This window comes from Montipora capricornis, chromosome 13, assembly GCF_036669925.1.
Source record: "Montipora capricornis isolate CH-2021 chromosome 13, ASM3666992v2, whole genome shotgun sequence".
Lineage (NCBI taxonomy): Eukaryota > Metazoa > Cnidaria > Anthozoa > Scleractinia > Acroporidae > Montipora > Montipora capricornis.
In genome coordinates this window covers 6,881,969-6,906,968 of record NC_090895.1, presented here as the reverse complement: position 1 = coordinate 6,906,968, position 25,000 = coordinate 6,881,969, and the positions used below count along the sequence as shown (strand labels likewise).

The 25,000-nt window shown below is 38.2% G+C and overlaps 2 protein-coding genes across 4 annotated transcripts in view; one reads left to right on the top strand and one right to left on the bottom strand.

Moving 5' to 3' along the window:
- The window catches only part of LOC138029731 (angiopoietin-1 receptor-like), a 44,951-nt gene extending 26,112 nt beyond the window's left edge, over positions 1–18,839 (bottom strand). The window contains exons 1-2 of one of the 3 annotated variants that reach the window (XM_068877494.1): positions 18,739–18,839; positions 12,907–13,269 (exon numbers count right to left, since the gene is read on the bottom strand). In XM_068877494.1, coding sequence (XP_068733595.1) covers positions 12,907–13,269; positions 18,739–18,790 — 415 coding nt within the window. In that variant the 5' untranslated portion in view covers positions 18,791–18,839. Of the gene's footprint in view, positions 1–8,150; positions 8,270–12,906; positions 13,278–18,738 lie in introns of those variants that run through there. The other 2 variants (XM_068877495.1, XM_068877496.1) reach the window with 2 other exon arrangements.
- Positions 18,840–20,557: 1,718 nt separating this feature from the next.
- The window catches only part of LOC138029716 (uncharacterized), a 15,855-nt gene continuing 11,412 nt past the window's right edge, over positions 20,558–25,000 (top strand). The window contains exons 1-5 of the mRNA XM_068877471.1: positions 20,558–20,673; positions 20,770–20,834; positions 22,386–22,459; positions 23,413–23,471; positions 23,964–25,000. The exon at positions 23,964–25,000 is cut by the window's right edge and continues 1,196 nt beyond it. The gene's annotated coding sequence lies outside the window, so the exon portion shown is untranslated. The remainder of the gene's footprint in view (positions 20,674–20,769; positions 20,835–22,385; positions 22,460–23,412; positions 23,472–23,963) is intronic.

The window sequence follows — 25,000 nt, the reverse complement described above, 5'->3', positions numbered from 1 at the left end:
ACCACAGGCAACCCAGTGTATGCTTCACAGAAGCATCTCGTTTTTTTTTTTTCCGTGTCGGTAAAAGTCTTGCCTGTCACTCCCCTGGTAAGTGGTGTCTTTGTGCATAGAGCCTTCTACGCGTATGTTCCTAGGATCGACAGGGTAGTGGAACTGCGTAGATTTCTCTGGTGGACACAGTAGAACCTGCAATGGCGTCGAAAGTCATGTAACGCGAATGGCGTTTTAGTGGATCCTTAAACAAAATATACCCTTATGGAGCTCAATAATGGAAAGTCAGTTGGATAAACTAGGCAGGAAGCTCAAAAGCGACGAGTACTGGACTTCGACAACAATCTATCGCCCGTCGAGACGAAATCAAAGTGAGCTCTATTTACCTGAAGTACATGGTAATTTGACACGATTGAGTTTCTTGTCTTCACGCACGCAATGAAATAGGAAGAGGTTTTCGCCTCTAAGAGCAAATATGTTGTTAGTTTCAATAATTTTTTCGCTGGAAAAGGATTCTGTGGTATTTTCTGCCTTTGTGAATTATAATATCATGTTGTGTATTGAATTTTCGAGCTTAAGGTTGAAATGTGATATGGGAGAAGTTTTTTAGTATTGCTCTGTAAGCAGGAAGGGTTCACAGGCCTGTTGGAAGCGTGCTTGAGTTTCAACAAAATGAGCCCAAAATCAGTGAAAACTTGTGACGCAGATGAATAATAAAGTAGCTGCTATTTCCAAAATGATGGAATTACCTGGTGATAAATAACGTCGTACGCGTCTTGGAGAGTAAATTTTGACTTTGCATAAATAAGAGTTGGGCGATTGTGATCTTTGTTTTGACTTCGCTCATTTCATTGTCAAACTTTATAACACTTGACTGAAAAAGAAACTTACAAAAACCCGGTATCTTGCCATCATTTGACACAGATGCTTCACTGTTTGGCGAGTAAACATGCCGCGGTAACTTAATCACGGCGCCCAGGGCGCTTATACATAGGGCGGTGAAACGGGCAGTCCGCTCTTGGTCCGATGTGTGATGCGGAGAAGGACTGGCACGAGCGCTCCTTCCGCGCTTCCGGTGCAATTAATGGCTGCCAAAAATATCCTCTCGACGAACCGGAAATCAAGTTTTCTTTCTTTATTTTTGGGCCACCAGTATTGTATTATTCAAAGGCCTTTTTGATATTTTTGACCCAAAACTCAATACTATTTTGTCTGTTGGAATATAACTCAAGTATTTTCGTCGTAAGCTGCTCAAATTTGAGTGAAGTAAGACTGTGTCGAATGCAGCTATGTCCCGCTTATCGTGACCAAGCCATGTTCCGCTGCTTCTTTTAGGAGTACTCCACATTACTCCACTCTAAATTTTACATATGTTGAAGATCGACAGCTTTTACATAACATAGTAAAAAACCAGCTGGATATATTTGGATATAGCAGCGTTTCAGAACTTCAAACTTGCTCCCTTAAAATCGCTCGCGACGAATCGCCAGCCGCAGTCAATTTTACCGACAGTAAAACACTATTTTCAAGATTTCACCCGCTTGGGAAAATCAACAAACAACAAATACGGTTTAGTCAGGGCGCTTGTAAGTTCATCTTGATAATTTAAATGAAATACGAGTAAAGCTTGCTGTCCGAAAAAGTTTGCAAATACATGGCTTTGCATGAAAACAACACCACAGAAAAGACACAAGAATTTATGAAAATGTGAAATGCTTTGGAATGTCTTCAAAGATACAGTCCACTGCAGTCAATAACAGATCAACGTGTTACCAACTTAAACCTAGTACTTAATTACTTAAAAGCCTGGAAAAAAAGAGCTTCAACAAACATTCCACAGAAGGACAGATGTGTCAGAACACTTCATAACATGGCAAACAATTGATCTCGAGGTAATATATAGACAAGACTTAAAATGGATCACAGCAAAACAATGCAAAACTGATAAGTTATTGTAAATACCATGTGCTTGCCCCGTTAGGTATGACCATGCAAAAAAGTCATACTATTCCATGGCAACTCCTTCATATTTTGTACCAACTGAGGACAAAGCAATGATTCCAGTTCCTTGCAGAATATCCTCCCATGAGGAAAAGCAATTTGTAGCCTGTCACTACTGCTACGTTTTAATTAAGACTCCCCATCCTCTCCCAAACCCCATATTGTTTTCTTTGCCTTTGTGCAGTTTGGACACAAACAAATAAGCTAACCTGTGGCTGATCAATATGATCACATTTTGTTCCACTGTGTGAAACATAAATAAAATAATTAAAAGCATAAGCCGTCGAACATACCCTAAAAAAATAACAATGACTGTATTTATTGTTAGGCTTGACTAGCAACACCGCACAGAGACCTTAAAAAATATAGCATGACCATTTCACACTCAAGGATCACATGCATCTATTTTTGGGGGTCTGAGGGCTTATTAAAAAAGAAATTGTGGCTGATCTTTAAGCCCTTTTACTCAATCAATTAAATATATTACATATCAATACAGTAACTCTCTGTTTCATATTGTTTTCAAGGTGTCAATAAAAGGCCTTAATCTACTGAGTATACATACACACCGTGCAATACATACTTAATTGACCGCTCCCCATAGGGGCTTTTCAGGGCCAATGAAACAATCAACGAAACAACAGAACATACATATTCCAGCACTCGGCAAGGTCCCTTTTTGACTTGTGGCTGTTTCTGCTTAGGTGGCCTCATACACCCCAAGCCTTTTTGAACACATCACCACCAAGCCGGCCACTCCTGCTGAATAATTTTCAGGGTCAAGTATTTGTTAATCCCTCCTACGTGATTCAGTTTTTCATACATGTACTATCTGGCTGTTTCTGTGATCAAGTTTTTAATTTCACCCAGAGTTTGTTTCATTTGTTAACCTTATTTTGGGGTTGAGAGTTTGCTTGAGTTTGTAAATTTCTCCCCCTCATTCTACAGACAAACCCTTAAAATTCACCAACAGAATTCCCCTCATTCACCATTCACCCAGAATATTCCCGTCAAACTACCTGCTAATTAGTGAATGTTTTAGTTGGTGGAGAGAAACCCCTTCTTGTAAGGAGGATTCTTCTATCAACAACAATTAAGAAAGCTACAAAGGTTGCTAGGTTGCTATGTATTACTATTAAATAACCAATCTTACTTTAAGTTGGACAGTTCATCTTTAATTTAATATGGCTACTTCTTGGGGCACCAGACACAAATGGTAACATAAGTATTGTTTATTAACCACTGTTTGCAAGACATTATATTCTGGTGCGATATTGTTTCTTGTCGCCTGTTTCCATTATTTTATGTCATCTGTATTTTGTACACAAAGTAGATGTTTTTGGCAGACATTCAGACTCCCCTCAGAGGGTTTTTGATTCAAATGCTTCACCACTCGGCAAAATTCCAGTCTTATTGATTGAGTTATAGACCCTATAATCCAAAAAATTACATTTATCACTCTTTTGTAAAGGTCATTCAAAAAATGAGGGCGATAGCATTTATGACTTTGTAATACCTTGTCTCATTTTTCCAGTTTAAATTATTTTTTTAGATTATGCAAATTAGAAGATTTGCAATGTCACACAGTGTACACAATGTGGAAGGCAGGACTTTTATTTTCAGATAATTAATGGTAATAGGTAACAATAGTTAGCTCTATTTTCTATTTTGTTTTGAAAATAGCATGTTATCATTTCTGCTTGTGAGAGCTAACCATAAATAGGCTTACCAAATTCTCTTGACACTAACTACACAACTCGTCATACTAACTAGTAAGCTACGATGGTATGTCATTTAGCCTGAGGTGCACTCTGGTCAGCCTGTGTTCAGTAAGCTCTCAATAATGACAATAAACAACATTTTACCCAAATCCTGTGCCAATAATTTCTCTGAACATGACTGATTTCTAAAGCCATAATTAAACTTTGCATAACTATTGTACTCACAGTAAGGCACATAATTAGCTCAATTATCATTCAACTACAGAAAATATTGTGGTAATCATTTGCAGATCTAGAGCTTGAGCTAAGGGTGGGGGGTTGCTTGCCATGCCGGCTTTTCCTCCTGTGGTAAGGTAGTTTTGAGGTAAATGCAAGCATTGTGATTGGTTCTTTCTTGATTGGGATTTTGCTATGCCGACCATTTCTTTGGAAGCGGTCATAAGTTGTGTAATTTTTGTTATTGAAAAGCCACAAATTCAAGAAACAACCATGGCCCGAGTACCATATGATGAACTACTTTCTAACCAAGCATGCCCAAGCCATACTGATGAATATTGCACCTTGGTCATTTTTGTATGGACCTCGCTGCGCTCATCTTTAGTTCCACAATGTTCAACCAATATTCCCCGGTATCGCCCTCCAGTTCGGTTAGCAAGAGCTGAATATTTCCAAGTTGTTACTTGTATTTTGACCTGCCTTTTGGGTCCTTCAACACACAGCACGAGTCGTGAAAATACTCACCAGAATATAAACAAAATGTGAAAAAAAAAAACATGGTTTATAACCTTTCCCATGGAAATGGCTTGTATGGCAAAGTCCTGAACAAGAAAGCACCAATCAAAACACTTGGAATTACCTAAAGGCCATAGGTTATAGGAGAGAACCAATCAAAAACAGAGAGAAAATGTTTGTTACATTAACATCAGCTATGTGTCTGGAACATCTGAAGGATTTTTTTCCTCGTTCAAATCAAAAAAGTCGTCTGTGATGTCCTGTAAAAACAATTCTTCCAATTCTTCGAGTGAGTCGCCGATCTCAACACTTGCCGCCATTTTGAAAAGGCTTTTTAGTAGACCCCAGTCTACTGCATCACACCTTTTTGCTCGGACCCGCTCGTTTCACCGCCCGGTCTCTTTCCGCCCTGCGGCGCCCGCTGAATTCCGGCCATGTCACTTTCGATTTTGCAATTTTCTTGAACGTAGCAAAAATCTCCCAAAATGTTTGTTGCTGATCGTAACTTTTTATATTCTATATTCACGGTTCAAAATTAATGTTGTTTTGATGTCGTAAATATTTTATTCTCGATCGACCGTTCGGGAAACTTCCTTCTGCTCTTTCTGAAAACTCTGTATCAATAGTTATTTGCTTTTTCATCAATATTTGTTTTGCATAAAGCAAGCTAACAAGATCTGTACCTTGCTGAGTTCGCATTTGTTAGAGTTAGTAGTATTTTCGGTCCGATGCTTCTGTTTTCTGAGGGAAATGTTGTCTTGGTCTCCCATCCAAACACTAACCCCGCCCGGCAGGGCTTAACTTCAGTGAACTTTAGTATTAGAAAGGTGTCAGATGCTCAGAGGGCACACTTGTGGTAAACAGAAGTTGTGAGGGAACTTGAAAATTATCAACATGTCAGCCCAGAAGCCAATGTTTCTCGCTTCTCCTTTATTTGTTGTTCTTCAGAGACTGGAATGCTGTATTTCAATACCACACAATTCAGTGCCTTCTGATTTTCTGTAGCACGTACCACAGGCAACCCAGTGTATGCTTCACAGAAGCATCTCGTTTAGTACATAAAGCCCATTTAAAATCATGCTTAGGGCTAGAATTGACCAGAATACTGTCCAAATTTTATTATTTTTTATTTTAGTATGCGCTTACCTGCCGTAGTCATTTATCTCAACAAGAACAAGAACAACCAACGAATCACCCAAGTCACGCAAACTGCTCTGGAATCCGGATTTCCCTCAATTGGAACTATCATGGTGAAATAGTTTGCTTGTTTTATAACATAAAAATGTTGATTGCTGGGAAGCCTTTTATTAACAATTAATTGTTAGAAACAGGCATTTATTCATCAGAAACCTTGCGAAAATTGATGGCCAATTTGTACCCTTCGAGCCTAATTCGACCAAAATATGGTTTTTGCAGTGACGACAGAGCTGTTTTTGAAGTCAAGAAAGGTAGACGTTGATCCATTTTAATTTGCCTCGACCCCAGAGAAACTTTAAACCTGGTCGAAACACAAGCAAGGCATTCATAGTTCCTTTTTTTTTTTTTTACACAAACCATACATACATAAACTAGGGATATAGAGAGTTGGTGTTTGATCTATACATGTATTTCCATTAAGGAATGACACTGAGGGCTTAATTTTAAATTTTCACTGAGAATAATAGAGACCAAGCAGGGTAAAAATTAATGATAAGTTTAACGACAGCAGCGGTCCACCAAAGTAGAAAATGTCAACTGACTTAACAGAATTACATGCACGCCAATTACACAATTAGATGTGTTTCAGACAGGATGTGAATTGTTTACCCTTTGCCATTTTAGAAAGGCATTTCGAAAACTCAGACCACAGACTCTAAGGGCGCTTTCCTTTTGTCAGGACTGACCAATTGGACCCGTTAGTTTGCAAAGAAAATGCCACAGTTTGAAGAAACATTTGCATGATAATCCTTCGCATTCTTCTGTTGGAGTAAATATCATCCTCTAAGTGTTTTAAAGAAAATATGGTAACCTATAAACGCGAGAAATTTTGGTTTTACCTATGACGCCAGTGACCGTGCGTACGTCCATACGTACGTCCACCCCTCTATGTATGCCAATGTTACTAGTATCACGAGACCCTATCGCGGGCTTAAATTTAGAGTACTTATGCCCTACATGGTGGCCATATTATCCAGCTAGTTTACAGCATACATGTACCTCGGATATTAGATATCCATGTTATGGTCAATTGGTACCTGTCAAAACAAGTTATCCACTGAACAGCATCACGTGACCAAATCGCGATCATCATAGTCAGCTGGTTTTTTCTTAAAGTTGACTGCTGATCAGGTACTCGTTTTCGATTGGATCGCAGGCTCAAGTCAGGATAATGTTTTTGTTACACAAGCGAAGCTTAATTTTTCGGGTATGGTCGTACCTCTTGTTGAACACTATAATTCATCTGCTGTATTGTGTCGTACTTCCTATTGATTTCTGTGCTAAATCCATTGTTATCTTTGTTCGTTCTATTGTTCTTTTGACCAATCCTGAAGCCCATTCAATGAGATACGACGGCCCAATTTTTTCGCGCGATTTCTGTGGCCCGACGCCGCTACAAGGCCATACTACGTCAATTAAAGCTATTAACAATGACAGTCGACGCTTTTCCTGTTTAGGTGAAAAACGGTTTCGAAAATATTTTTTCCTGCATTTTTGGCCGTTTTCAGTCCAGGTTTAACATATATATCTGTGGTCAGGACCAGACTGGTGGCTACGCAGTTCTTCAAGTCAAGCATCCGAAGGATATACACTGAAACTTAAGTGTTTATTTTTACTTTGTTTAGAGCTGCTTTTTGCTCTGTATTGCAGTTTTGGCATATCTTTTGAAGAGCTGATAAGGTTGCATAATGCCTGGACGTCCTCTGACAGAAGAGCAGAAACGAAAGAAGATAGATAGAGAACGACAACGACAAAGAAGACAAGCAAACAAACAAAGAAAAACAAAAAAGTACCAGCTATAGCTCAATCTTGGTAAAGAAGTTACTCCACAATTTTTTTTTTCTTGGACACTAAACCGTTTGTTATTTTTGCGGATGTGTTATTTCAAGTGGATGAGCAGTTTTAAAGGTGTTTTAATTTTGTCCTTTTGTTTAGGAATGAAACTCGAGTTTTTATTCTCAACTGGAATTAAATAACAATCATCTCCACTCTTTTTGGACATAGGTAAATAGGTAAACTGTTTGTTTTTCTCTAAAATGCGAGCGAACAATTGTCCCTTTTACGTTTTTGATGTGCCTCGACAGTACTAGTGCCAAGAAAATTTTGCCCTTATGTTAGAAAAAAAGCGTAATCGTAATGAGTTCTCGTAAAATTAAGGAGAAATATCACTAGCTAGTGTTTTCAAAAGTTTGTTTAACATTTTCAAGTTGGCTTCATTTTTAATCTTCGCTATGCATAACCAAAAACACTTACTCACTTCGTGAGCTAAACTAGCCGTTTTGAAGAAAATTGGTTCTTATTTTTTAGTTGCTATAGGTAAACAGGTCAATTAATGTTTAGCTGACATAGTTTAGAAAGCCAAAGAAAAACAAGACTTGCTTTTTTTGATAGATAATAATTAATTAATACACTGTGTGTAATTTCCTAGGTGTACTGTATTTTACAATTAAATTTCAAGAGTTGTTGCAATGTTGATATATCAGTTTAAATTAGCATTACCATACTCACCCTGGACAAACAACCAACCATGGTCATTCTTCGAGTTGGAAGGTGGGAGTGGGATCATCTGACAGCAACAAGAGCATTGAATGGTAAAGATAACCAAGCCATTGAACGACTTCCAGTTACTAAGGGAACAAAGGCCGTTATCATGTGACTTCAAGAACCAATGAAAGCGAGTGTTTTGATAGGTGATACCATTTTACAATCTGGCATGACGCGACATCGTTCACGTGGATATTTATCATCGAGCGAAAACACTTTTTTTTTCCATTTCTCTGACCATTGTGTTGTGTACATTTGTTTTGAGTTTTCGAACCAGCGTGTTCGACGCGAAAGGCAAAAAGTTGTTGTCTAATCGATCGGACGAACCAGAAAATAAACTCGCGTCATTAGAATTTCACTTACACCTTGTGAAGTTCCTTGAAAAAGCTCAAGAGCAGTCGAATTGAAAGATAAAGAAGAATGCCTAATAATTTGCAGAGAAAAAGTTTTCTCGTGCAAGAAAGCAAGTGAAACGTTTAACCAGGGGAAACAAACATGTTTTGGGATCGATCCTGCATCATGTGCAGGTATTTTATTTTGTTCTTTGATTTTCGTTTTTCTTTTAAATGTAAAAGAAAGTTATTCCTATGTAGCAAGCTTGTACAACTAGTAGACAGTTTTAACTTGTTTATGTTTAACATCTTCCCGTAAATTGTCCTTATATTTTTTTCCTTTTACTGTTCACAACTTGCTGGTTAGCGTCGGTAAAATAAAACAGACATTTTATCAAGCAAACTTAGTGTGTGGCGTAATGTTTTACGATAGTGTATGTTCTGTAGAAGCAACTTTAGCCACTAACGAAATCTTTTTCTTGTGTGACCGTTCATAACCGTCGCTCGACACGTCTAAGGTCTTATTGAACGTCTAAGGTCTTATTGGTCGCAAAAGCTCTTGTTTTTAGCTTTGACCGCTTTTTGGGGAATCTACTGTGGGAATATAACATTTCTCTTTTCGAAACTTACTTTGTAAGGTGAAGAATAATAATTAATATTAAAAATGCCTTATCAAACGAATACGAGTTGCGGGATCAAAATATAAAGAAAACCCAACCACGGTCTCTGGGAGGCAGAGAAGAAAGACCCTGGGAACGAGGTTGCAAGAGAGTTTGATTCCCCGTGACATGTTTCATACCAATTTCGCCCCCAGACCTCTTCTCTTGACCGAGGAAGAGCAGAGCTCTGGGGAACCCTGAAACAAAGTGTCTTCTCAGAGGTTTTCGTGAACTGAGAATCAAAAGCGTCTCTAATTGGTGCGTCTCTAATTGGCTCAAATAGCCAATTTTTGGCTGTAAGAACCCTACAGCGCATGCTCTGCTACACAGAGTTTCCCAGAGCCTGGGGTTGCCCCGAGGCTCTGGTGACGAGAATGGTTTCACACTGAAAACGGTTTTTGCGATTTTGCGCATGGCATTAATTTTATCTAAGTTAATTATTGTATATTCCTGTTAAAATTACGGCCGTTCAAAAATTACAGCTGCACTTTCAATAATCTTGTAACCCGCGATCAGGCCCATTTTTAGCTTCGCCAATATGTTCTCTTATGTCGTCTCTCGCTAAAATTTGGCCTGACCAAACGTCCCAGAAGAATTCCGGACGGTCGACCAAATTTTGGTAGACCAAATTCCTGATCTGATTGGCTGTTAAAACGCCGAAAAAGAAAACGCCATCGTGATTGCGCGCAGCTCTCGCGAAGTCCTCGAGACTGATCCGCCACTGACGTACTAACAAATTTGCTGCCCTTGTTTCTTACAATGACGTGGACGGTGCAACTTGATTTTATTTGTATAAATGGAGATATGCCATTTGAGACATCTCATAGCTTGTACACAATCAGCTTTGAATCTCTGGAAAGAGTTAAAGTAGCGATTCCGTTGTCGAGCTCTGTGGCCATGTGGTTGAAAGTACCTAGGCACTCACTTCCCTGATGTTTTGGAAGCTAAATAGCTAGTTCTTTAAATGGCAATAGAAGCCATACATATTGTACTGTACATCAAACGGCTTTATTTAATGTACATGACATGGTTTGTTTGTACAATTTGGAGTCAAGATTGCTTCATAATATTTCCAGTTCAGTTGACTTAAAACTCGCATTCGAGAAACTAGAATGGCATGTTTCCAGAGAGACCAATTGTACAAAAATAAACAACATTTTGCCAGTTCATCTTACTGTTCGTACTTCATCAAAAAATAACGTTTTACTTATCATGACGTTACTGCGCGCAATCCTAGAAATACATTGCAACTGAAGATCACCCGAAGAAAGTCACCAAAGAAAACTTCATTGGCAAGCACGTTAAAAGAATACTGTGTTTCTCTTTTTTTTCTTGAAAAATCTATTGAGAAACCGTCCAACGAAAACATGCTAGGTTATCTCAATTACAAATTAAAATGCCAAGCTTACAAGATCGCATATTCAGTGATATTCGGAGGAAGAATTATACCGGTCTTTGCCGCAAAATATTCGTCGAGAGGTACAGAAAGTAACATACTCCATGCTTTACATATGTTTTTCTGAAATTGAAGCCAAAAAGTAGCTTTTGAATTCGTTTATAATTCCTCCGGAAAACGGTAAATAACTCTGGACAAAACAAAACAGCGTGCATCTGCCGTCCATGCGTGTATTGTGTAATGGACTTCATATCATCATATTATATCATATATCTTTATTTACCCTCGGATTTTTAGAGTAGCTTGGTGTAGATAATTTCTCCTAGCATTTACCCTCCCAACCATGATACATCACAGAAGACAGACCACAATACCGGGAACTGCATGCCCTACTCTTTGGGACAAGTGTGCGGGTTATTTTACGTCCCACGAGATTATGAACATTGAAGGGTTGTGAGACGAGACCTCCGGCTTATCGTCCTTATCCGAGAAGACTAGAGAGTCTAACCATTTGCAGATGTAATTACAAAGACAGCACTTTCTCCTCAGTTATTTAAAGACCCTGAGTGTTGGTCCGGCCTAAGTTGAACTCACGACCTCCCGCGTGACAGCCCGGTGCTGAACCAACTGAGCCACCGGTGCGGTGCGGTGCTTAAATCTGATTGGCCGATGAAGGACATGTCAATCAATCCAAAAAAGTGGGCGGAAGGAATTTCGAAGTGGAATTTGGTCAGGCTCTATTTTTCGTTTTGCAAACTTCACAGTACCTACCACGCGAACCTAAAATAGACCCTGATCGCTGTTTATTATTGCAAAACACGTTGACATTTTCATCGTTGTTCTAAATACAAAGTGTGCAGGGGTTTTCCTTACATTTGTATTGTTATTGTTAACTTAGATAAGTTGAGTTGCAGTACTTTGCAAGAAAAAAAAAATATATATATATACATATGTACAACTACTATTGGGTTCCAAACATAGCAATCTGATACAAATCTGCAAACTATGTATATTATTGACTGTCTCGTTGGCACTTAGCGATAGCTACTACTAGTATATGTATATTTCATTCGCTTTTTCTACAACTTGAAAATGATCTTAGGAAGATCGAAACGTCGTTTATTATCACTAGTTTTTATTCTGAAATATGTTTCAAAAATTGTAATCAGAGAAAGACATGTTTTGAATTTTCATGTTACTTTCGCTATTGTAACAGCTTGACAGTGCAAATCAAAATAAATGTACAAGTTTAAGTTTCCCTTCGCAATTCAAGCTTTCTCCTTTCTTCCGCGTGCGATCACTCAATCCGCACAGCCAGCAAATAAATGCAACACAAGTTCTGAGTTTGCTTGTCTTTCGTTAATATCTCATGATGTCAAGCATTTCCATCGATCGTTCGCTCGTTACAGTTAAAACGTTTGATTCTAATTGATTAATTAGGGGATACCAGGTAAAGGAAATTTCACTTTTGTGGTTAGAAATGAGAGCTAAAGATTTACATATTATCTTGATAAATTACGGCAGCAATCCGAAGATAAAACCTTATTCTAAGAACACGCAAACAAGGCTGAATTTTTCAAACATTGAAATACGCACTGTGTGATTCTAAATTTCAATGTCAGATTCACGTACAATGCAAAGTGGAAAATACACGCAAGCCAGTGTAATGGTAATGGCAATTTTCACTTATGTCAAATTTCAAGTAGACTGAGTGTAATTAAGGCGCGTGTAATAGTTCATGTAATATTTTACGAGTGCGTATTTTGGGAGTAAATCGGCCATCTTGCTTTCATTTTACGACCGTAAGATACAAGAGGAGAACTTGAAAACAACAGGCCGACATTTTCAAGTTGGCATTCATTTTAATCTTGGCTATGCGTAACCAAAAACACTTAAGAATGGTTTATGTGAGCTAAACTAGCTGTTGAAGAAAATTTGGGCGTTAATTCTTGTTTCCCATCGGCAAACAGGTCTCCTTTGCTTTCAAGACTTTTACTAACAATCCATGACACTGCCCTTTCAAAGAGGAAAATTGCAGTGAAAATGAACAGGGTGGTGTGTTTTTTAAATCAAGCTTAAAACTTTGGTCAATTAATGCTTCGTTAAAACAGATGTACATGTAGTTTTGAAAGGCAAAGAAAAACAAAAATTGATTTCTTGGTCATAGTGGCACCTTAATGTGCTGTATTTGTAATTTCCAGATGTGATAGATAATAATTGATTAACACATTGAATTTAATTTCCTAGGTTTACTATGGTGATATTTTACAGTTAAATTTCAAGAGTTGTTGCAATGTTACGGTACCAGGTTAAATTAGCATTACCATACTCACCCTGAACAAATAACCAAACATGATCAGTTTTCCTGCTATTAGGTGGTAGTGGGATCATCGTACAGCAATAATATCCTGTATCATCTGTTTTAAGATCATGAATAGTAAAGATAACCAACCCATTGATACGACTTCCAGTTACTCGTCCGACATATGCTGCTGGAGTTATAGATGAGTCTGACCCAGTCTTCGTAAGTGAAAATAGAATTTTACTATCATCAAGCACACTTGGATTATCTGCTTTTGCGAGTCCCCACCGAATCGTATCAACATCCCCAGTGAAACTCCAATTGAACTGCAAAGAAAAGCCAACAAATCCCCTTACAGCCTTTCCCTTATAAGGGGAAATGAACTCCACCCCACCTGAAAGAGAGATAAATGGAAATCCCTAAATTGGACAACTGTATTTCAAATAAATAGTGTCTCTACTTTATGAGTTAGAACTTTATCAAACATTGATGATATTACCGGTATTCTTCAAGAACGATTATAGTCTTGGACTTTGTTAAGACACCAGTCAAGAAAGTTCTATGGAAAACGTACAAGAATAACAGCAATTTGACAGCAGGATTAAGATAAAAAAATACAGAGATCCATGTACTGTTAATGTTGATAAGAAATTTATATTTTAAGTTCCACTATGATGGTAAGGGTCACGAAACAGAGTGGCGATCCAGTTACATTTAGTCTGCACAGAACAGTTCATAATGTCCCACAGAAGTTTTGCGAGATCAAAGTTACAAACAGCCCATCAACAGCAACAATTAATGATTCAATAGAATTTTTATTGAATTATTGATTGATTGATTGAGTAGTAACACAATACAATTCAATCGTTGCAAGAAAAAAAATAAAAAAATAAAAAAACAAAGTATCTTAATATAAATACATGTATATGTTGGAGTTTAAAACTTTCAAACATTGTAAAACTTTCAAACATTGTAGTTTGCTGATTTTGACTTTCCTTAGTTTCAGATGATGATAATATCTTTAAAACAAAGGACTTTGTCATATTAAAAAGATTGAAATAGTCACGAAGTGATTACAGTAACGCAGATTTATATTAGGGGATGACGTTTTTGTTGGTAGTATCGAAAACGAAGAACTCAAAACAAAGAATGAAGCACCCAAAACATCGAAGAGGAAGCACCCTGAGTCGAAAAACGAAGCTCTCACAACTCGAAAACGAAGCACCTAATTTTCCCCGCGAAAATTGATTTGACCAGAGCAATCCAAAGGTTGGGGTCTCACAAAAGGCCCCTTAAACGCCATATTAAACAACCAGAGAACAAAAACTTAGCGCATCTTGTCAGCACAACTCTGGCAGCTTCTGCAAGTATCGGAGCAGAAATTCCGTAAAACAAAATAAACAAAAGACAGAAAATCAATCAACTCCAAATAAAGACTAATCCCAAGTGACCAAAAACACAATGCTTTCCGGTACCTGCAGAATAACCCACAACTCTGCTTTCAGCACATGAAGCCGGCAACTAACTTAAATGAATGCACTGAGACATTTCACCACAGTTAAATTTTTCGTACATTCTAACCGATAATTTTTTTTTTAGTGGGAAAAATCCATCGGCAAATTCAAAAAGGCTGAAACTAAGCGCAAGTGAATAAAACGAAAATAAATGGTGGTAGCCAAAACGCGGGGCCAAACTCCAATGTTCGCAAAAATTAACTAATTCGATTTTAAAAACTATGATGCCCCTTAAAAGCTTTCGTAGTTTCCGTAGGTACGTTCATTTTCTGACTAATTTCCATTATAAATGAAGGGCAGATCCCGATCATTTAATGATAACAGTACGGTAGAATTGCGACAAAAATTGAAACAAAAGAATTTTGAAAAAGACACCCTGACCCCTGACTGCACGTGTGCAAGTTAAACAAATGTATATTGTAACAACTGTACTCCCCTGGGGAAACGTTGAGTACCAATCCCGCACAAAGTTGTCGCTGTGTTGTATTAAACGAGGGTAATGGAGGTGTAAATGGGAGCTGGGATTGACCTGATTTTTCGGTGGTGAAATAAGATTTGATCACTGGGAACTGGGATTTTGTTACAGGAAATGGCAGATAAAGAGTCCTTGGTGCAAATGGGATTTGCATTATAAGAGGTTATCAGGTATCAGTTCTGCTCAAAATTCTCCTGATATCAAATATCTCATGAGGTCCTCTTTCGTTCCTGGCCAATGCCGTGTGAGAATGGGGACCTTCCTGATGCTGATAGACTTGTTTTTGAACCTCAAAGCTCCCTATCTACAACATCCCTACTTCTAATACGGCTTCCCTAGGACGGATCGACTTCCCTAAACCCACTGCAACCAATGCAATCACTCGAAAAGAAAAATCTCGCATGGGGTATTGGGCAAGACGCCCCGGTAAATGTCATTGTGTCAGGCACAGGAAATGGAACGTCCGAGGAGGATACTGGTGAGGATAATTTTGTTGATGAATTTAGTAATGATGATGATGATGACAGTGACTCTGAAGGTGACGTAGAGAAACGGGAGATTGCACCATTCAGAATACTTTCACGTGCTAGGTGACAGCAGGTCTTAACACCTTAATTATGCCTCATTTTGATTACTGCAGCCCCGTCTGGGACTGTTTGAGTGGTTACTTGAGTGATAAGCTCCAAAAATTACAGAATCGCGCAGCCAGAGTTATTACTAAATCACCCTTTGATGCGACCTCAAACCACCTTCTTTCCACCCTCAGCTGGGAGAGGCTATCCCTTCGCCGAAAGAAACAAAAAGCCTTAATGATGTATAAAACCATGAATGACCTTGCTCCGGATTATCTACAAACTCTTTTCTCTCAGCGTCACTCTGCTTACAACTTAAGAAACTCTGAGGGAAGGCTGACCCTGTCCAAACCAAGCACCAATTATTTGAAACGAAGCTTCTCTTACAGCGGGGCCATGCTATGGAATAACTTTCCCAAAAACTTAAAAAATGCTGCATCTGTTGAGCATTTTAAGCGAAATATCAAGAAGGTAGCTGATATATCGGATTCCCATACGGCAATCATGTAAAGCAGTTGTAATTAGTTTTAGTTTTTAACTTAAGCTTAACTGATGGTTTTCCGTGTTTAAATAAAGATTTACATACATACATACATACATACATACATACATACATACATACATACATACATACATACATACATACATACATACATACATACATACATACATACATACATACATACATACACACATACACACATAACATACATACATACACACATACACACACCCATACACACATACATACACACACACACACACACACACGGGTAAGCAATCACACGCAGCTACAAATTATACTTTGCACTGTCTATATTGCCGGCGTTCTCCAGTAATCTCATGTTTGTTTTGAGACTTATCATTAACTGCTTCTTACAAAATATGGATAAATTATATTTTCCGTATCATAGTTTCGAGTGGGATTTTAGTAGCAGGGACTGGGAGTTTGTCCTAATTTGGACTGCGAAATTTCCTTCCTCCTTCATGACCCTCTTAAATCTTATTACCGGTACTCATAGTCGAGATATGGAACCATCACAGTGTGAGTGTAGCTCGGAAATATTACTGGCGTTGTAAATAATTTACGAAAGTCGCAAGCCACGAATGTTCCCAGTGCAAAAGAGTAAGACACCGCCGAAAAACGAGCAAGTTTAAGAATTATCTGATGAAGAACAAAACGCTTCTTTAGTGATTATTTTACTCAACATTAAGAAATTTGGTTTTTGCCTCTGTTTAAAGCGATCTTCCAATATAATATAAGATGCTTCATTTTCGAGTTGTGAGTGCTTTGTTTTCGACCTGGGGTGGTTCCTTTTCGATCTTTTGGGTGCTTCGTGCTTCGCTCTTCGTTTTGGAGTGCTTCGTTTTCGATACTACTGCTCTCGCTGCCGTCACCTCCGTCGTTGCTAAGTTCTATAATTGACTGTAATTAATTAAGTGCCTTTTGTGTCATTGAGTGAACTAGAAAGTGAATTATTCTTTGCTTCGCTACGTAGTCACTTGTGATAAAGATCATGGAATCATAACTTAACTCATCTAGTGTTCAGACCATATCTTAACTCAGCCGTTATGGTACAAAAATCTTAATTAACCACGTATTGTCCGCTTTTCCCAACCGGGGCGACATCTATCTGAAGGAAAACAAGTTCCACAAACAACTGGAACTAAGCGCTGATGAGTCGGCCTCTACCTTAAAAATTTAAATAATATAGTTTACTTTCGTCTGCCTCGCGATGTAGTCACGTCTGAGAGCGCTTGACGTCACGTTATTTTGAAACAGTTGTAACTGCGGATCCAACTGATCGAGAAAAATGTTCAATAAAAACTTCAAATCACGGCGTTTCTTTTCGAAAACCCATTTTATGGACAGCCACATAAAAAAAAAAGTTCACTCACCCACTATTTTCTACGGTTTCCTGAGTGATTTGATGGGTTTTTGGGAAGCTTTGATTTCCTCTTCAGATCCGACGGGTCGTCACAATATATTGTATAATACTAATAATGTATAATATTTAGCCATTATCCCGCAAAATCGCGCGGCATATCGCCTTTTACTTAGCCGACGAGGCCGTAGGCAGAGTTGGCTATAATCAGGTGATATTCCGAATGATAGAGCAGGATAATGGTACGTTTACTGGAAAAAAAAAGCTTCCATTTTTTTCCGCGTCACACAAAATGACTTATATCGCAAGATATCTGTTGAGTACGCACGGCGAATATTTCGCGCTCTCTGACCATATTTTGACATTGTCACAATGTGTTGAATAATAATATATACATATTATATTTTTTATGACAACGCGTCGGATCTGAAGAAGAAAAGGAAAAGGAAAAGGAATTTTATTTAAGTGTCTAGTCGTTCCAGCGGTGGAGCACTAATTTGGGGTCACTGTAAACTGAAAACAGGGTAAAACCGGCATTCACGGAGGAAAACCTCTCAGTGCAAAGTAGAGAACCAATAAATAAAATAACCCCACATATGACGCTGAGTCTGAGAATCGAACCCCGGGTCACATTGGTGGGAGAAGAATGCCCTCACCACTGCGCCATCCCTGCACTCCAAAAACCCATCAAGTAAGTGACTCAGGGCAATGCAGAAAATATTTGGTGAATGAACTCCATTTATGTGGCTGTCCATAAAATGGATTTTAAAAAAGAAACGTCAAGATTTGAAGCTTTCATGGAAGAATTTCCTCGATCAGTTGAATCAGGTGTTACAACTGTTTCTGTTTCTATTTTTGAAACTTTCAAAATAACGTGACGTCACGCTCTCCCGCATCCTTAGGGTTGTCTGCCTGTGGTGACGGACGCATACTTTAGTGTAAAATTAGCTGGTTGTATTTCTTTAAAAACCGTAGTAAAACGGTCTGTCTTATTAAACCGCAAACAGAAAAAGCGAAATACAACAGCAAGGAATGTAAATATTTCTAAAATCAGTGATAGTTTCATTCTGTCTAATAAAAGCAAACATTCACGCAAATTTGCGTATTACTGAAATTTGACACTTTTCGATCGCTCAACGAGACGCAAAATCAACACGCAAGTTCGGGCAGTATCTGCAAATTAATTAGTGATAGCAACTCACAAACTGGCAAATAAAGTGGCTGTTTTTTTCTGCTTATGTACTGCCATCGAGCGAATCATCTTTGGTTCGGGTGAATCGCCGTGTGGCGAACAGGCTTTCGAGTGAATCGACCATAAATCGGTCAAGGAGAGGGGTGTCAATGTTATGAACTTTACCCAAACAGGATGCAAACAACCATCGTCATTTTCATGAGTACATTGCTAAATGGTCCTACCTGCCACTTGAAGGACACAAAGAAGTATTAGGAAAACCCACTGCCTTGTCATCTTACTCGTAATCCCGGTTTCTCCAAAGAAATCGGAAGTTCCGTTATGCATTGAGGAAGTTGCTTGATGTATATGGCCTTGAGTGTCCTTTAATGTGCCAAGCCGTCAATACCAAAGTAAATTAAGAATCTATGGCATTCAGTCCTTCCTTTAAAGCAGTGTTGCAGCGAAATTGTCAAAATTTTTGCCTTCTTTTCAGAGCTACTTTTATTGTGGAATCATCTGAAAATCTGATAACGAACAAATTTTATATCCAGTCACATTTTTGTCATGAATAAGGAAAATGTTGAGTACTTGTCCTCATTAACCATTTTTTTGTCAGTTAATGTTTTGATGATACTATAGAAGAGTTGATCTAGCATGTATATCAGAGGCTTCAACTGTTAAGTCTAAAAGTATTTTGCAGTAACCGCCGTGGACATTTTTTTGACCTGTTTGTAACGAAATTGTGCTGAAAGAAGTTTGTTAATAGTTGCCTCTAATTAAGGTCACCCGTATGTTACAAGAGATTAAATGTCGCTGCGTAGATATTTGCAAATCGCGTGCAAAGTTTAAAATTTTAGACTGGATAAAACGGGATGAAACGTAATAAGACAAGAAGTTTATTTTAATGCGGGCATAAAAGTTAACTTTTACGTAACGTTTTCGTCGACGTCGCCGTCTTAGATCTAAAGACCCTAACGGTGTTTTGTTACGCAATCGAGAGAAAAGGCAGGGGAATGTCTACAAAACTTGCGTGACAAAACGATCGACTTACATGTAGATGGGACCGCTAGCAATCAAATTAAGTTATCACTTTACTTCAAAAAATCTCCCTCAAAAACAATATCATCAAATGACAGGTTTGATGATCTCATGAAGCGATGCGACATCCCATTGCACTTAAAATTATGGGGCCTTCATGCTTTTCGGTTAACTACATCCTAAAAAAAAGACAAATACATTTTCAAGTAAACTAATTTCAATATATTAAAGTTGAACTTCACGAAACGAACTTCATATAGATGCTCTGAGGAAAATTTTTTTGTTTTGTTTTTATTTCCCGAAGCATCAAGACGGATGCCTTTTGTCAGAGTGAATTTTCATGTATTCGCAAGGCAACTACCCAAATTAAGAACATGCGGATAACTTAGGCAAAAAATATACCCAAGACCAAGTCGGCTTGTAAATGAGGCTCGTTGTCATAACCCTGCTTTTCAAGAAAATCCGACCAGCGGATTTGGGTGAGGTTATGGAATTTCAATTATGCAAGACTGTCAGAAAATTGCGCCCCCAGTAACAAATCTGCAAATTTTTGCGAAAATTACGAAAAATTGAAAGGACTTGCTCTTTCGGTTATCAAAATTTTGAGCCTGGATTTTTACCCAAAGGATGTTTACTTTGGGTGCAGGTTTTGGATTTTATGGTCTGCCATTACTTACGTTAAAACTGACCGATTGGACAACAGAGGGCACGGAAAAGTGGCCAACGTCATTTACTCACTACTTTAAAATTTCAGCTTGTAAATGCAGCTTGTTATGTAAACATTATGCAAAACAAAAATTTGAAAGGCCGAAAGCCTTTCCTCCTCGAACCTAAGCACTCTCAAGATTTTTAAGGTACTAATCGCCGACCATTAAAGGGGTAGAATTATTGGGATTATCCCTTTATTTTGACCATAATTTGGTAATCAATTTCAATTGGATGTTACTAATTCCAGGAACGGGGAACGGGGAAACGGGAACGGGAGTCTGGGAACGAGTGTACAGCGGTAGCCCGCCTGAGAATTCAAAATGGCGGACGAAACGACGTTTTCAAACACCGATTTTATCGTTAGGTCGCGTTGACGACTAGCTTTTATTTTAATATTGCCTAGGCGAAGCCACGAAGCCCAGTATTCCATGGTGAGTATTTCAAGTCAACGTTTCTGCAATGGTTGCTTCCATTTGTTTTGACGATCCTCTTTTATTTTCCTTCCTGGAACCTGCATCTTCCGGCAGAGTTTAGTTACGTTGGTGTTCGCATAAGCAGCGAGAAGGTAACAGCTTAGATCAACAGAAATGAGGTAGGAAACGTAATAAACAGCCTAATTATTCAAATTACTACATGCAGATATCTGCTCACCTTAACCCAGGTGGAAATCTTATTAAGATCTTGTAAGATCTTACAAGATCTTGTAAGAATCTTGTAAGATGGGCATTAAGATGAAAATCTTAATAAGATCTTATTTAAGATCTTTGATCTTAATAAGATCTTAATACATTTGCTTAACAAATTTTGATAAAAATATTTAAGGTTGCTGATGTTTTCGATCTTGTAAGATCTTAAAAGAATCTTACCAGATCTTAACAAGATCTTAGGACAACCTTACATGATCTTACTGAAAAAGATCTTACAAGATCTTAATAAAAATCTTACAAGATCTTAGTAAAAATCTTACAAGATCTAGCAAACATCTTACATAAGATCTTAGTAAAAATCTTACAAGATCTTAGCAAAGATCCTACAAGATGTAGTAAGAATCTTACAAGATCTTAGTAAAAATCTTACAAGATCTTGCTAACATCTTACATAAGATCTTAGTAAAAGTCTTACAAGATCTTAGCAAAGATCTTACAAGATATAGCAAGAATCTTAAATAAGATCTTAAAAGATCTAAGTAAAGATCTTACTTAAGATCTTGGTGAAGATCTTATAAGACCTTAGTACACATCCTAGAAGATCTCATGTAACATCTTGTCAGGAGCCCATTACCCGGAGCCTCCATCTTCCATATTAACACACTGAGTCAACCCTGTCCCGTATCTTTCTATTTTTAGAAGCACCTCCCAGGGGGGCTTTACTGGGTGTTTTCACAATAGTTGATCATAACAGACCTATGGTCAGCCATTTATTATGTCACATACGTATGTGACGTATGTGAACCACTTCACTTATGTTCTCAGTCACATACGTCACATAAGTCACATACGTCAAAATGTAGGGTACAATGCAGATGGCAGCTCGGGTAATGGGCTCCTGGTCTTGTGAGATTTTTGTGAAAAATGTTGCAAACTAATCTTAAGAAAGACCTTACAAGATCTTAGTATACTTATAATGATCAGCATTCATTTGGGCTGAACTGGGGGGCTTTCCCGGGGGGGGGGGGGGGGGACTCCCATATGGAACAGAAAGGGATGCTCGTCGGAAATTTTGAATTTAACCCCTAAAGGAGACCATCTGGGGGTGGCCCAAGCTTTTTTTGACCCCTAAAGGAGACTAATCTGGGCATAGCTTAAGCAAATTTTGACCCCTAAAAACAAGTTGAAAAGAAAATTTGACTTCTGTTTCTCTTCGCGTAATTCTGTGTTTCTTCGCGGAACCCTAAACAAGACCTTGGCGGCTAAAATATTTGCGCTTTGCCCGGAACACCCTAAGCGAGACCAAAACAAGTGTTGAAGTTAATTTCCTTTTAGCCGGCGTAGCAGGCACTTAAGGGGCGGGGACAGGGAAAGAATTCGGGAAGAAAACGACTGCATGGGAAGACTGGGGAGAGAGGGAGCCCAAAAAGGCTTAGCTTGCATTGAAGGCCTTTCGTACTGGTTATTCACTGATTGGCAAATTTCATTCTCCTCAGGATACTGATGACTGAAACAGCTGATATGCTTTTTGAAATGAAATCCTACATGCTAGAGTTATTTTTCAAATAAGGTATCCTGATCCTTCCTGATCCTGATTGTACTTAAAATTTCATGTTTTAAAGCAATTTAAACTGTCACACTGTTCGGCCAAAAAGTCTGGCCTTCCCGGCCTTCCAAGATTTTTAAGCCAGGCTTTGCCAGGCTTTTCCGGATTTCCAGGCCTAATGTTTGGGAGTTAAACTAGCTAAAAGGGCAATGTGGACTAGGATTTTATGGGAATCTTTAAGAATTCTACTCAATGATTCAATTTGAGGGTCACTTGAGTGAGTTGAGATTCTTGAGAATTTTGTGCAATAGTACTGAATGTGCCAGTGAGACAATAATCAAATTTTAAGTGCAATTTTAGGATTTGATTTCATCTGGTGCCTTGAAAAAATGAGCTTTAACTTCAACCTTCAATACATGTATAACAAGAGTTGGTCTTATTCAAAGCATGCCTGTGTGAATACGATATTTTTCGAGTTAATCCACTACTCGTAATATATGTACTTTGCTTAAACAATGTCCTTTAAAGGCCCCAAACTTTGAACATAAAATCACTCTGTACACGGAGAAATGAAAAAGAAAGCTTTTATTCTGATGAATTGTATAGATTGTGACAAATATCATCAACGGATTACCTTGTTTGATGCTCTCATAATCGGCCTTATTCCAAAAGGAACATCATGCATTACTCTTGAAAATTACACACTCCAAGTCAGTACTTAATCCTTTCAATGAACTCCAGTATCTTTCAAATCTTGCCCATTTATAATGAATCGGTGGAAAGATTGTCATCCTCCGCCATCTTGAATAACACGTGAGAGACCGGACTGGAAACTAGTGAGCCCTTTTCGTTTTGGTCAGCAGTCAGTGGTAACCAGTCCAGCTCAACGTCCAGCTCTTACAGATTTTGGGCGGTTTTATTCGAACGTTAATGTATCTACGATCACACTTTTTGCACGGTGACGATTTTTTGGTTAGGTTTACTCTTTAAATCCTGATCCAGGCAAGGAAATGCTCACAACAACTCAAGTAAAAAGGTAAGCGTTAACTTTAAGCGAATAACGCTTGATTTGATGCCTTATTGTCTTGAAAATGAGGAACGGTTTACTCAGGTTTACTTGTATTTAGAATTCACATTTTCACACCTTCGAGTCAATTTGTGAAGCAAGGATAGTCAATTTGGCTTAAATGCTATAGCCCTGTAAAAAAATTTGTAAACCTGTACTATGTAATGAAGAATAATGAAGTTTGAGAACAAATGGTGAAGCAAATGATTTGAAAAACAAGTGCTCATACCGCAAGTTATATGTATACGATTCAGCGGATGCTAAATGGTGTCACTTTAACTATTGTAATCAATACAGAAAATGCCTGACAAAGCTATTATTGACGTTTGTAAGTTAAGGGATCCACATTTATGAGTTTCCTCTTGCACAATTTAGTTGTAATAGAAATAATCAATGATTTAGAGGAATAACTACATGCATCATTGAAGTATAATAATACTGTATATGCTGTATTTTTTTAAGTTGCCATGAAAGAGCACAAAGAGACACGTCCTGAAAAAAATCTTTGATGGGACAGCAGGGAAAGGTCCTTTACAGCAGACAAAAATGCTTAGCAACCAATTCTGTCTCCTCCACCAGATATGGTTTGATGTATTTAAGGATCTCTCTTTGCAGACTTGTTAGAGTTCTGTGGTTTATCTGAAATGTTAACAGCTTTTTTCGTATTTAATTTTATAACAAGAACCCAATCCAAATATTTTGACATGAATTAAATGTTTAGGTACTGCTTTGAACTCTGTATTCTATTTTTTGCCTGTGAGCTATGGTAGTATAGCTTGACTGCAATGGATTTTTTGTAGTTTCCACCACATCTCTGATTTGCTGGAATATTATTTTACAGGAGCAGGATATATAATTATATATATATCATATATTTTTAGTTTTTGTTGCTGAAATGTAATGATCTGTACATAAAGTGATTAATACCCATTGAAGCTGAATGTGAAACTGTGCTACTTGTTTGTATGTTGATTAAAGGACCTTATTACTTCAGAAAACTGACCAGTGAATTGATTGATTGTAGTCCAACACTAGGAAGAATCACAGCTGTTCACTGAATATATGGGACAGGACGGGAATTGTGTGAAAAGTCATTTCATTCCCATACCAGATGCAGCATACAGCTGTACATGTACCTAGACAATAATGTGGAGATTGTATGCATGGAAGTTTACCATTTCATTGATTGCCATATCATATGGGCCAGCATGATATGGGAATTGTAAGGGACTTTGCCAAATCCCCATAGCATTCCCATACCATATACCAGTGTGCCTGGATAATATGGGAATTGGATGGAGTGCTGCCAAATATGTAGCATTCCCAAAGTGAGGGGTCAGAGATTGTGTGGTATTGGTATGGGGCTGAGCCATATCATTCCTATACTAGATCATATGGGGTATCTATGGAGTGCTACAATGTACCAAATACATAGCAATCCCATAGTTTAAGACAATAGAGTTATAGCGGAGCTCCGCGCGCGCCAAAGGCGCGCGCGC